At 43.1% G+C, this 13,298-nt stretch overlaps 1 protein-coding gene across 6 annotated transcripts in view; it reads right to left on the bottom strand.

Annotated features, from left to right (window-relative positions):
- Window positions 1-2,826: 2,826 nt before the first annotated feature.
- C8H1orf141 (chromosome 8 C1orf141 homolog) overlaps window positions 2,827-13,298 on the bottom strand; it is a 126,850-nt gene continuing 116,378 nt past the window's right edge. For 5 of the 6 annotated variants that reach the window (XM_039485037.1, XM_039485041.1, XM_039485036.1 and 2 more), the window contains exons 5-10: window positions 12,503-12,624; window positions 11,346-11,452; window positions 9,052-9,202; window positions 8,320-8,446; window positions 6,577-6,772; window positions 3,702-4,865 (exon numbers count right to left, since the gene is read on the bottom strand). In XM_039485037.1, the coding sequence (XP_039340971.1) occupies window positions 3,714-4,865; window positions 6,577-6,772; window positions 8,320-8,446; window positions 9,052-9,202; window positions 11,346-11,452; window positions 12,503-12,624 (1,855 nt within the window). In that variant the 3' untranslated portion in view covers window positions 3,702-3,713. Of the gene's footprint in view, window positions 3,240-3,701; window positions 4,866-6,576; window positions 6,773-8,319; window positions 8,447-9,051; window positions 9,203-11,345; window positions 11,453-12,502; window positions 12,625-13,298 lie in introns of those variants that run through there. The other variant, XM_039485042.1, reaches the window with a different exon arrangement.

Below are 13,298 nucleotides of genomic sequence, written 5' to 3'. Positions count from 1 at the left end.
AACATCTCAGCACCAATTTCCCCCCCACACACCCTCCACCACTTGGCTAACTGCGAGGAGGATTTCTTTTCAGCCACAGGCAAACAGCCCAGTAGGAACGGCCACCTATGAATATCCCCTTAATTAAATTCACATATTTCAACCAGGTTACCACAAACAATATCACTCTCCTGAGGATAACGCAGAGAGATAAAGAACGGATGTTGCTTGAATGCCAGCAAACTCCGGGACCATACGCTGCCAGGCTTTGTCATGCAATGATATCAGATTACTTGCTACTAGCATGGCGTGGTAAAGTGTCCTACAATGGAGGATGGAATAAGGCTGCTCTCCCCAGAAACCTTCTGCAAAGGCTTTTGGAGTACCTCCAGGAGAGCTTCATGGAGATGTCCCTGGAGGATTTCCGCTCCATCCCCAGACACATTAACAGACTTTTCCAGTATCTGTACCGGCCATGAATGCATCCCAAGTCCTCAGGCAAATTAATCATTAAAAAACACTTGCTTTTAAACCATGTTTTATATTTACAAAGGTACACTCACCAGAGGTCCCTTCTAAGGCTTCATGGTCCGGGATACCGCCTTGGGAGGGTTGGGAGGGTATTTCAGTCAGGGTGAGAAAAAGTTCCTGGCTGTTGGGGAGAATGGTGTGCTGTGTGGTCTCCTCAACCTCGTCCTCCTCCTCCTCATCTTCTCCGTCCGCAAAATCCTCAGGCATGGTGACTGAGAGTACCCCATCATCAGAGTCCACGGACAGAGGTGGCGTAGTGGTGGCGGCCAGTGGTGAGCTGGAGCCAGTTCGCAACGATTCACAAGAACCGGTTGTTAAATTTAGAAGTCGGTGTAGAACTGGTAGCTAAAGGGATGGCCCGGCTTCCCCAGGGGGCAATTTAAAGGGCCTGGGGCTCCCAGCAGGGGCTGGAGACCCAGGCTCTTTAAATTGCCACCAGAGCCCCACTGCTGGAGCCCTGGGGTGGGGCTGCGGGGCTCTGAGGACTATTTAAAAAGTCCAGGGCTCCCACTTCTTCTACCGCCCCAGCCCTTTAAATAGCCGCCAGAGCCCCGCTACTACTCCAGGGTTCCGGCGACTATTTAAAGGGCCGGGGTGGTAGAAGCAGGGGAGCCATGGACCCTTTAAATAGCCCCCAGAGCCCAGGGGTAGTGGGGGGCTCCAGGGGCTATTTAAAGGGCCAGGGCAGTAGAAGCAGGGGAGTCCTGGCCCTTTGAATAGCCCCCTGAGCCCCAGTGGGGGAAGGGAGGAGGAGAAACTTGTAGGTTCTGAGGGGGGCAGTCGGGGGCAGGACGTGGGTTGGGGTTGGATGTGGGGGGAGACAGGCACGTGGGGCTTGTACTGTACTCACCGTGTGGTTCCCTACCGGGTCTTCAGCAGCACTTCGGCGGCGGCGGGGAGGGAGGGGGTGTGTGTGTCTTCACTCGCTCCAGGTGAAGGACCTGCCGCCGAAATGCCGCTGAAAACCCACAGCAAGCGAAGACCTGCCCACCCACCCCCCGCCACCGCCAAAGTGCCACCAATTACCCAGTAGGGAACTGGTTCTTAGGATTTTGGGAGCTCATCACTGGTAGCGGCCCCCCCTAGAATTGCCTGCAGCTCAGCATAGAAGCGGCATATCTGTGGTTCTGTCCCGGAGCGTCCGTTTGATTCTTTGGCTTTCTGGTATGCTTGTCTCAGCTCCTAAGTTTCACATGGCACTGTGTTCAGTCCCTGTTGTGGCCTCTGTCCATCATGGCCTTGGAGATTTTTCAAATGTTTTGGCATTTCATCTTTTGGAACGTACTTCAGCTAGCACGGAATCCTCTCCCCATATAACGATCAGATCCAGTACCTACTGTATGGTCCATGCTCTTTTTCGATTCTAGGGCTGCATGGTCACCTGTGCTGATGAGCTCTGCATGGTTACCTGTGCTGATCAGCCCTCCATGCTGGGCAAACAGGAAATGAAATTTAAAAGTTCAGGGGCTTTTCTTGTCTACCTGGCCAGTGCATCTGAGTTCAGATTGCTGTCCAGAGCGGTCACAATGGTGCACTGTGGGAAAGCTCCTGGAGGCCAATATCGTCAAATTGTGTCCACACTAACCCTAATTCGAACCAGCAATGTCGATTTCAGCGCTACTTCCCTCATTAGGGAGGAGTACAGAAATAGATTTTAAGAGCCCTTTATGTTGACAAAAATGGCTTTGTTGTGTGGACGGGTGCAGGGTTAATTTGATTGAATGCTGCTAAATTCGACCTAAACTCCTAGTGTAGACCAGGCCTAAGACAGAACTGCCCAGAGATACTCACCAGATTGTTAACTCCAGTTTTCCAGCTGCCTTCCTCTCACCAGCCACCAGAAGCCTGCAAAGGTGCTGGGGTTGCAGCGAGAGCTGGGGGTGAAATATAACATGCTAGTGGATGGAAGAATCGTACAGGGCAAGAGGAAGGATTTGCATGGTTTTGGCTTTAGAATATATTGAACAATTTTAAATCTAAAAGAGCCTTCAGCTACCAGCATGAGTGGAGGGGTGTCTCTGTTTGGGCATTCATGGTGATCTGGCCACATTTACAAAAATAAATCCATATTTTTCAAAAATACATACAAAGGCAACAGGGATGTTGGGCATATAAAGATATATTTTGGAGCCTAAATAGTTGGCTGTCTCTTTGATGCAGCAAGGCCAAAGGGAACATGAACTTTGCTACTTTGACACTTTACAGGAAAGGTTGCACAGCTCGGCAACATGCATGTGGGTGGAGCTGTGTGAACTTAAGGAAATTAAAAAAAAAAAAAAAAGACAAAATGACCCCAACATCAAATCTGTTCCTCACTAATTTCATTTATAGGCAAAGCATTACAAATACAGGGTTTACATGTATAAACACATTAGCTCAGTTCAGAAAACAAATTAGGTGCTCAGCTATGTTGCATGTACTCTAGCAATGTAAGGAGATAAAGCCAAGGGCCCATGGACTTGCATCACCATTTAGGCACCTAATGATTGGAAGTGCGGGGTTCTTACATGTTGCTTACTGAAAGAGTTATAGGAGTGACACTGCATGTCTATTCAGAAGTTCAAACTATCAGATCTGAGTATAGTGTGTAAATTTAGCTTTGTCTGGTGAGATATCCTCTAAGTAGCATGATGAAAATCTCCTGCATTCATTTCAGTTCCAAACACTTCCCATATGGAGACAATCTATCCCATTGAAAGTCTTTTCTTCTTCTTTTTTTTTTAACGTGCCTGTGATTTAATATTAGCTGAGAATAAGTGAATCAAAGTAGTCATTAGTCTATACATATTGTCCGCAATGTATTTTATGGAGAACTCCAGCCTAATCCAATATTGCTAACTATTAAAAGCCTAATTCTACTAAATGTATTTATAAGTAAAGATAAATATCTTAATGCATTAAAATGTTCACACACAAAGTCATTCAGGATTTAAAAGAAATAACTTCTGTGCTTGAAATAGGAGTTTAATGCTTTTTATGTTTGCCTAATAAAACCATTGAATAAAGGCCTATCAATTAATTTTTAATAGACACACGTCCCCTTATAATTGCTATATCATAATTCATTGTAATGGTTTACATACGTTCATGTACAGAATAATAGCTGTTCTGAGAAAAAAATTACCATAACATCTAGATTGCTCATTTCAGAAATTGACCGATCCCATATCTCTTTGGTAGCCCATTGTTAGACATACCATCAGTTAATTGTAGCGCCTGGTGTCCTTTAGAGTTTCAGTGCCATCTGTAAATTCAGCCTCGACTTTTTTTATCTTGAATTCTGAGGCATCACATTGTGCGGTTGGTATGCTAATAATTGGATGATTGAAGTTAACAGGTAATGATGCTGGGCATTCAGATAGCATTGCTTTTTGCTGAGGCTCAGGGCTGTTGTCTGGCACTGCATATGAATTTTTCAGTGATGCTGAAGATCTGTGAGTGCTCCAGAATTCCATAGTATTATCCCATTCTTGGCCTTTCCTACTATCTATGTAATATTCCTTATTATTTAGCTTTATCTCAGCTGATGTTTCTTCCTTGCGAGAAGTTGGTTGAGAACACCTGGCAGGTTTGGATACTTCAGTGATTTCTTCATTGTTCTGACTAGGTGGAGGTTTTTCCTTAAAACAAACCCCAGATAGAATATTCCTTTTGTTTTCCAAATGATCACGTTTCATTGAGATTTTGTGAAATGACTGTGAATTGACATTTGGAAAGTCAGGTATTTTAATAGGTTTTGTTATGGATATATAATCTAGCTGTGACGAATGAGCCAACCTGCCTTTTTTATGAAGCTGGGAGACTGTGGATAGTGGCTTGCTGTAAGAACCGTGAGATTTAGCGACGGTTGCTGCATTCGCTTTAGCAGATTGGTGTGCTGCAGCTTTTGGGTTCACTCCAAGTATAACAAGGCCATCAGGGTCACATTCAGCCCTTGTTGAAACATTCCTGTCTTTTGATGTAAGCTTACTGATTGGTACTTTAACATCATGAAAGCTACCAACTATTTTCTGCACAAAAGTTTTTTCCTTCTGTGAATCTTTTAAGCTCCTACTTTTTCCATCTGGAGATAAAATATGAATATTGATTTTCCGTTTCCCGGATAATGTTCTTTTTAGCTTTTTATTCTCCTTCACAGCTACGTTAAACATACTGTTTTCTTCCTTTCCAACTATGGCAAGGGCATAATCACAGTTGTTTTGTAAAACTGAATTTGGACTTGTTTGTATGTCACCATTTTCCTTTTCTGAGTCATCAGGCACTTTATCTCCACGTAAATGCAACCACTTCTTCAGAATAAAGTTTTGCATATATCCTTCTTCAGCATAAATGATGGGGTATGTTTCACTCACTTTCTGTAGAAAAAAGAATGGAACTTTAGTTTTCTCCTTTCTTACTGATATAGTTTCTGAGATATTTGCATAAAGAAGTCCAAGAATGTATTGAAGATGCAGAAATATATAGGATCAGATCAGATAATACACCTAGCTATCACACGAACAGTCACACGGTGCTGATATCCACATGATGCATTGCAGTGCCATATTAATAAACTGTATTCATTGTACATTTTTGACACTTGTTTCTAGCCAAGGTAGAGCGTGAGTATCCACGTACCATACAGAAAACTGTAGAAAAAAACAAAAAAGAGATACACAGAGGTCCCAGTGAAAGGAAATACGTTGAAATCTTTACATGGGTCTGAAAAAAAATAGCCAATAACTCCAGAAACAGAAAATAACACAGCAAGTGAATTCAGGCTCCAGGGCTAGAGTTCATTCAGGACATGCTTGATACAAGTTAGCCCAAACGTCAACCCTAGAGAAGTCTGGTCAGACCACAGTGTTCAATTGCCAACATAGAGCACAAATTGCATTTTACTAGGTCTTAAAATTAATCATGAAATCTTAAGCCTTTAAGCATTATGAATGTGTGTATTTGTCCTTACTCCTCTTTATGGAAGGACTAGTACCACATCAGTATTCATCACCAATTCCTCATCTCCTTTCCCATCTGCATGCTAAGCGGGTGCCCTACTCCCTTTCCTTTATCAAAAAAGCCTCTCACCCATTGTTGGGTGCCAGAATGTGCTGCTGCCCACACCTCCCAACCATCTGCAGCCTGCACCACTTTCTCACTCTGTTGCTAGCTCTAAGCCAGTTCCTCCATGTCACCAGATCCCAAAAATCCTGCTGGTTTGCAATCTGAGCAGGAACTGGCAGTAGATCATGTCAAGTGTGCTGGAAATGGGAACAGAGGAAATGGAATCAGGTTGGCTCCTTCCAAGAGTCCTAATTTACCCCCTTTTTCAGGGGCTAAAAATTGCACTCACTCCCTTCTCTCCAGACAGCCTTCAACTGAGAGCCTAGGACACTGGCCAGAAGCTAAGGTGTTAGACGTATGATGTAGGGCAGTGGCTCTCAACCTTTCCAGACTATTGTACCCCTTCCTGGAGTATGATTTGTTTTCTGTAACCCAAGTTTCACCTCACTTAAAAACTACTTGCTTATAAAATCAAACATAGAAATACAAGTGTCTCAGCACACCATTACTGAAAATGGCTCACTTTCTCATTTTTACCATATAATTAAAAAATAAACTGGAATGTAAATCTTGTACTTACATTTCAGCATATAGTATATAGAACAATATAAACAAGTCGTATGACATTTTAGTTTGTACTGACTTTGCTAGTGCTTTTTATGCAGCCTGCTGTAAAACTAGGGAAATATCTAGATGAGTTGATGTACCCTCTGGAAGACCTCTACATATCCTCAGGGGTACATGTATCCCTGGTTCAGGACCACTGATCTAGGGCGGAATCCTGGCAAAATCCCCATTGATTTCACTGGGGCCAGGATTCCACCCCTGCTAAAAGTTACTCTGTATGCATACTATTCCAAATACGGATAATGAAATAGCAAGCTATTATTGTAGGAATCTCAAGTGTTCAGAAGTCTGGTCTTATTTCAGAATAGAATATTCTTTTAATAGAAGCATGCACTAGCATACGAGACCCGTTGTAAACTTTACCAAACACAACAGGGACAGTAAACAGGACATTACCACCATCGGCCTGGGAGATTTTGCTTTTGGAGAGCCCACATTGATTATTTTGGCATTTGGTTTTTCCATTTCATCCTCAATAGTCAAGGAGATGAGGTTTTTCTTTTCTTCTGAAGCAGATTTAGACAGGCGAAAATTATTCTTCCTTTCTGTTTCTTCAAGATTAAAAACATCTTCTTTCAGGGGAGCTTCATTTCTTAAAATAAAGAAGGCATTGTTAAACAAGTGATGATGCAGATAGCTGCTTGTTACCTGAAACATGTTCAGACAACAATGTTTTAAAGGCAGGTATGGGCATTCAGCTTAGGATATGACAACACTTCATGCTGGAAGTGTAATTCCCACCTTGGGTGGACGTGCGCATACTAGTTTTGATTGAACTGGCATGCTAAAAACAGCAGTGTAGCCACAGTGGATGGGCTAACCGCCCTGAGTATAATCCGTCCCAGACCCTTGGAACTTAGCCTGTCCACCCATCTGCACCTCTATGGCTACACTGCTGTTTCTAGTGCACTGCGTTGATCAAAGCTTGCACACCTACATCCACCTGAGCTGGAAATTATACCTCCAGCTCCAGTGCAGACAGCTTTTCCTGAAGGTTTTGCTCATCATGAGAATTGCCAAATATCAGGCTGCAAAAAGGAGAAAGGAATAGGCTTTGTGGATGCGCACAGGCAGAGTTTCAAAAGAGCTCAGTGCCCAGCAGCGCCCATTGTGATACTGAATGTAGGTGCTGAGCTCTTTTGAAAATCTAGCCCTTTGTTTGTTAACACAGAACTATCTTATACACATATGTCCTTTCCCGACTCTACCTGCTCGTATTGGCGACCCGCGTTGCACAATTGTCCTATCATGGGATGCCACTGAGTTCTCCTGGGGGCACAGCTTAATGGGGTCCATTGACCCCTTCCATGGCTCAGGGACATTGTAGGTCATGCAACAGGCTCAGCCATTACCTCTAAGGTCCAGCAGCGTCTGGCATGACCATTTGTCCCCATGCTGATTCAAGCCATGAGATGCAGAGCCCTCATGCTAACAACCCCCAGCTCGGATACATTGAAAATGGTATGGCAGACAACTCACTTTAAACATGGGCAGCTGAGGTGACTCACCTAATCTAATTCCTTCTCTGCCTTCCCCTTTAATCAGCAAAGGCTGCCCACCCCTCTGGTACACAGAGCAAAATCAGCTCAACACTTACATACAATCTGGTCTGAATGGGGTATAACAATGGCTCGACAGTGCACAGCAACACTATGCAACAGCTTAGGAGAGGTGAAGAATACCATAACCAGGTGAAACTGCAGGGGCAACGTAAGTAGGCAGACTGCAATTACTTGAGTTAGAATTTGACCAGAACTTCCAGGTTAACGTCTTTGTCCTTGCAAAAGTGCCATGGGGATCTTTAATGACCAACATGACTTGTCTTTTAAGCTTTACAATAAAAATGGCACTTTAAGCAGCACAGGGCTCCTTAGCACCATCCAGGGGCATTGGTTCAGTATTGATACAGAGGGAAGAGAGCTACCCACTGAATTGCTAGTACCACTTCCTGCTTCTTCATCCTAGGCACTCCTTGAAGTTCTCCACTCCAACTACTGCCCCGGCCTGACTTTACTTGTCTTGTGAGATCTAACTGGGTAGTAAGGCCAGTCATTGACTATTGGGATGCCACACAGTAGGTCATTCAGAAAGTAATTCAACTTAGATTTGCAGTAATATTTACAGTCTGTCAGTAATTACCTTTCTTTCAGACCATCTAATGGCAAATGGCCATTTACACAGACTCTGATTTTATTGTCTCTCTCTAGCTGTTGAGCAACGAATTTGCCAGCTTCCCCATAAATACTGTATTGCGCTATCTTGTCCCCTGAAAAGACAGTGAGTTTTCGTATGTGATATGAATATGTGCAAATAAGGGAGATAAAAGCTACTTCTCACAGGCTGCTGTTGGAAAATAGTATAGGCGTTGGGTATTATAAAGCACATGGGAGAGCTTCAACAAATCCCATCAGTGGGCTAAACTGCCTGATCCTGGCCTACAGCTTTGCAGAGAGGCTGTCTTATGTTGTCTTCATCTTTGACAGTATGGTGCTGCAGCAATAATACATTCAGCCACAAGGATTCCTTCCTCAGAACAAGAAATTCAAGATGGTAGCAAAAGTGTGGCAGGTCACATAGAATTTCCCATCTTAGGGAACATTGCACATTCCTACAGTTACTCACTTTTTTTTCTTAAACTGGTGTCATAAAAATAAATTAAATAATTAAAGAAAAACGTAAGTTGAACAAGTTAGAATTATGCACATTTAATAGCCCATTTAGGCAGGATGTGTCCTTTTACCCAATTGTCACTGCTAATTTCTCCAAGTAAAACTTTCCTTCTAATTTGAATCTAAGGCAATGCAATGCTACTGGTAAATCTCCATGTATTTTCCTCAACTGTAGCTACATAAGGATTTCACTGATTCTTACCCATCAAAGCTGTTAGAAATGACTCTTCATTCTGACTACTGGCACTTTTAGGAGGGCACCAATGAGAAGTGTCCGTATGGTCAAGAGTAGATGGTAAATGGGCTTGGCTATCTTGCTGACAGAGGACATCTAACTTCAGAACATTTTCAACCTGGATATGAGGAAGTATTTGTACATGTTAACATCATATCATATTTGTAATGAGCCACCATTAAAAATATAACCCTACTATGACAACTTTTAAATTATCTTCATGGTAAATAGTATGTCAGAAACTTTAAATGATCATGCATTTAAAGCAAAAAATCAGAGACGGAATAAAAAAAAGATTAGAAAGCGTACCATTTGTGGTAAAATGAAAGAGTCCAGTCACTTGAATTATAAATAAGAACACAGGAACTGTTATACCAGATCATTGCATAACCATTTATACTAAGCTCATGACAGAATCTGACTGTCCGATATAAAGTAAGTATGCACAAAATGTGGAACGCTTATACAGATTTTGTAGATTTCATATTTAGAGACAGGTGCTAGGCTCAGATATGTGAGCAAACACTGCCTACCTAAATGAAAAAGAAAAAAAAATCCACAATATTGCTTGTGTGCGTAGTATAAGAATAGCTGTTAAAAAGTCAGTATTTGCCATAGGATTATAACTGATATTTCCTCTTTTAAGTATAGGGATAAGGTGTGGCAGCTTAGATATCACTGTGTTGTAGCTATTGGCAAAATATTACATATTCTTTAACTACATGCTGATACACATCTGAAATTGGAATCTGGCCTTTACCCTGAAGGAAAATCCTTGGGTGTATCAGCATTGTGAAAGCAGGCACTACTTCTTATAGCTCAGAGGGGAAGGAAAAAAATCTGGCTATGTCAATCAGCCACAAAGGGTTATAATTATGTTGAACAACAAAAACAAAGTTCCACACCTGCCCCTTTTACCTTCTCCCCTGCCCTGTCCCTCACCCGCTTCCCTTGCCTTTTCTTTCCATTTAGCTCATCCCCTCCTAACTAAACCCAACCCCCCCAAAAACTGTGAAATTAATATGACAATTATTGCCGGGGGCGGCTCTAGGTATTTTGCCACCCCAAGCACGGCAGGCAGGCTGCCTTCGGCGGCTTGCCTGCGGGAGGTCCCCGGTCCCGCGGATTCGGCGGCAGCCTCTGGGAGGTCCACCGAAGCCGAGGGACCAGCGGACCCTCTGCAGGCGTGCTGCGGAAGGCAACCTGCCTGCCACCCTTGCGGCGACCAGCAGAGCGCCCCCCGTGGCTTGCTGCCCCAGGCACGCGCTTGGAGTGCTGGTGCCTGGAGCCGCCCCTGATTATTGCCATCGCATTGTTCACATCCTGCTTGTGTGTTTTGCCCCTTTCCTCCACTCTGTCTGTCTTGTCTATTTAGAGTCTAAGCACTTCAGATGAAGGACTTTCTACTAAGCACCAAGCACAAGACAACACCATTCTTGGTTGGCCCTTTGGCAACATGATTAATAATAAAAGCTAATTGTTTATTACAAGAAATATTTTGTTTTAGTGCTCAGTAGGAAAAAGACTGATTTTTTCACTTTTTGTTTGCTCCATTGGCATATTTTTTGGCTGTTTGGTCCACCTTAAGATATTTGTCTTTACTGTATGCAGCTTGTGTTATATTAATGTGGCGTTCATGCAAGAGAAGCATCTATTCCAGGAATGCCTGTGCCAAGTAGCCCCATAGTCACATGTTCACTCATTTTGTCAGGTTCCATTCCAGCAAAGCATTTTTCAGCACTGATCGCTTCCCTGAGTTTACAGTTGATGTTTATATTGTATGTACATCAAGTTCAGAACTTTCTGCAAGATTGCCTCACCTTGTAGCAATCTTGTTTTAGCATTTATTCTAAATACCCTCAAGTTTGTTATGTTAAATTATACAAAATAAAATGTTTTAATTTTTGCAAAAGGGGACACAGCCATGGACCAACGGATGTTGAGGTAGTTTGAAAAAATTATATGTTTCACTAGAAAAAAATTGTGATCTGTATTTCTTGCAGAAAAAAAGAACTAATTAACTAGCATTTCTAATTTGACCCTCACTATGGTGAGTGATTTTCATGGATATCTAGATTACAACCAGAAAAGGAATTTCCCCTCAATCAGACACCTCCTTCTTCCATACCCAAAAGATGATGTAAACCATCTCAAGAAGAAATTAGTATCGGTTTTAAAGCATGTGTAACTCTGGCTAGAGTTAAGACAGCAATGGAGAGTATTAGTTAGTAGTTTGGGATTAAGATGAGAGTGGAATTTACCTCTGTGTTCCACTTTGGTCTTCTGTGAACTTTTGGTCTAAGACTAGCAGGTTTTACTTTTTGGTTTAGTTTTAATGAAATAAAATCTTTTAACATGCGCAGATTCTCTATAAAAAAGGATAGATATGAATTTAGGCATAATGTGAAGAGATTATTATAGTGCAGTATTTTAAATTAACAGGTTACATTAGAGGTGAATTAATCATTAAAATAAGCAGCCACATCAAGCAAGGAAACTGCTGAAGAGACAGTGATTGCATGTAATGTTTTGCTCCCTTGCTTGTCCTTTGCAATGATGTAGCAGGTTTACCCGAAAACACTATTTTTTAAACAGAACTGTTCTGACTCATCCACATACAGCACTCCTTTCATCTGTGGTTGTACCAACACATTCTGAGATTCTGCAGGACATATCTTATAATGCTCAGCGCTGTCTCCAGGAGCAAGGGCTTTTGGGACTTTTCCTAACACAGGGAACTGATTTGTTGGATGAGTTAGGACAGTGGTTCTCAAACTTTTGTATTGGTGGCCCCTGTCAAATAGCAAGCCTCTGAGTGCGACCCCCCTTATAAATTAAAAACACTCTTTAATATATTTAACACAATTATAAATGCTGGATGCAAAGCAGGGGTTGGGATGGAGGCTGACAGCTGGCAACCCCCCATGTAATAACCCACAACCTCCTGAGGGGTCCCGACCCCCAGTTTGAGAACCACTGAGTTATGAGAACTACTTGAACCAGTGCAGCTGCAACATTTGCGGTTTCCTTTCCACAATGTACTGGTTCGGCCATATCTGAGCTAAAGACCTTCTCCCACATTTACAGTCATCACTTATATCTTAGATGGATGTTACATGTAGATGCAAGGGCCTGTAAGCTCAACACATCCAAACAAATTGTTTCTTGCAACCATTTTTCTTTTTCTGGAAAAATGCATTTTTTCCATCAAGTTAACTAACTCTCTCGATTTAAAAACACACCTTTTGGCAGTGAAGACATAGTTTAGTGTAGACGGTGCAATAGTGCTAAAGTCATGCTTTTTGAAATGTGACATCGAATGTCAATCCTTTGCATACAATGTTTAACAAAATGGCTAAACAAGTTGAAGACCGTGTATGTCAGAATAGCAGTAACCCTGTGTTACATAAAGAAGTACCTTTCTGATGACATGCTTTAGCTTGCAAGGTATCTGGAGCACTAAATGGCCTTGCAGTTGGTTTGCCAGAGTGACTCTTTCTAGCCGCCAGTCTTGGGGTCGCAGATTTAAGCCTGCTAGGACTAAGATCAAAGCTGTACATTTTATAGACATGCACAGTCAACATCTGACTAAAAAAAGTTAAACAGGTTGGAAAAGGTAACAGAATTATACAGCAATACTTTAGCTAATATTGCAAAATAAAGGTTGCCCCCCCCCCAAGTGATGAGAAATAATGGTAATAACAAAATTTAGCACTTATTAGTGGTAGCTCTAGGTACAAAATGTTAGGTTGAGCCTATCATTTAGTGTTTTGTGTATTTATGAAGAGGGTTAATCCTGAAAGACGCTGAGCACTTGAACTATGACTGAATTTAATGGGAACAGAAGGTGCCCAGTATAGGCCCTAGTACTTTTGAAATTGCTTTCGTGGAGTGGCTGGCAGTCTAACACAGTCTTGCTGCTTTTGAGCTCCCTATTGTCAGGGGCGGCTCTAGCAACTTCGCCGCCCCAAGCACGGCGGCACGCCACGGGGGGCGCTCTGGCGGTTGCCGGTCCTGCGGCTCCGGTGGAGCATCCGCAGGCACACCTGCGGGAGGTCCACCGGAGCCGCGGGACCAGCGGACCCTCCACAGGCACGCCTGCGGGAGGTCCACCGGAGCCGCCTGCCGCCCTCCCGGCGACCGGCAGAGCACCCCCCGCGGCATGCCGCCCCAAGCATGCGCTTGGCGTGCTGGGGCCTGGAGCCGGCCCTGCC

The sequence above is a fragment of the Mauremys reevesii genome, linkage group 8 (assembly GCF_016161935.1).
Source record: "Mauremys reevesii isolate NIE-2019 linkage group 8, ASM1616193v1, whole genome shotgun sequence".
NCBI lineage: Eukaryota > Metazoa > Chordata > Testudines > Geoemydidae > Mauremys > Mauremys reevesii.
This window is presented reverse-complemented; position numbering and strand designations above follow the sequence as displayed.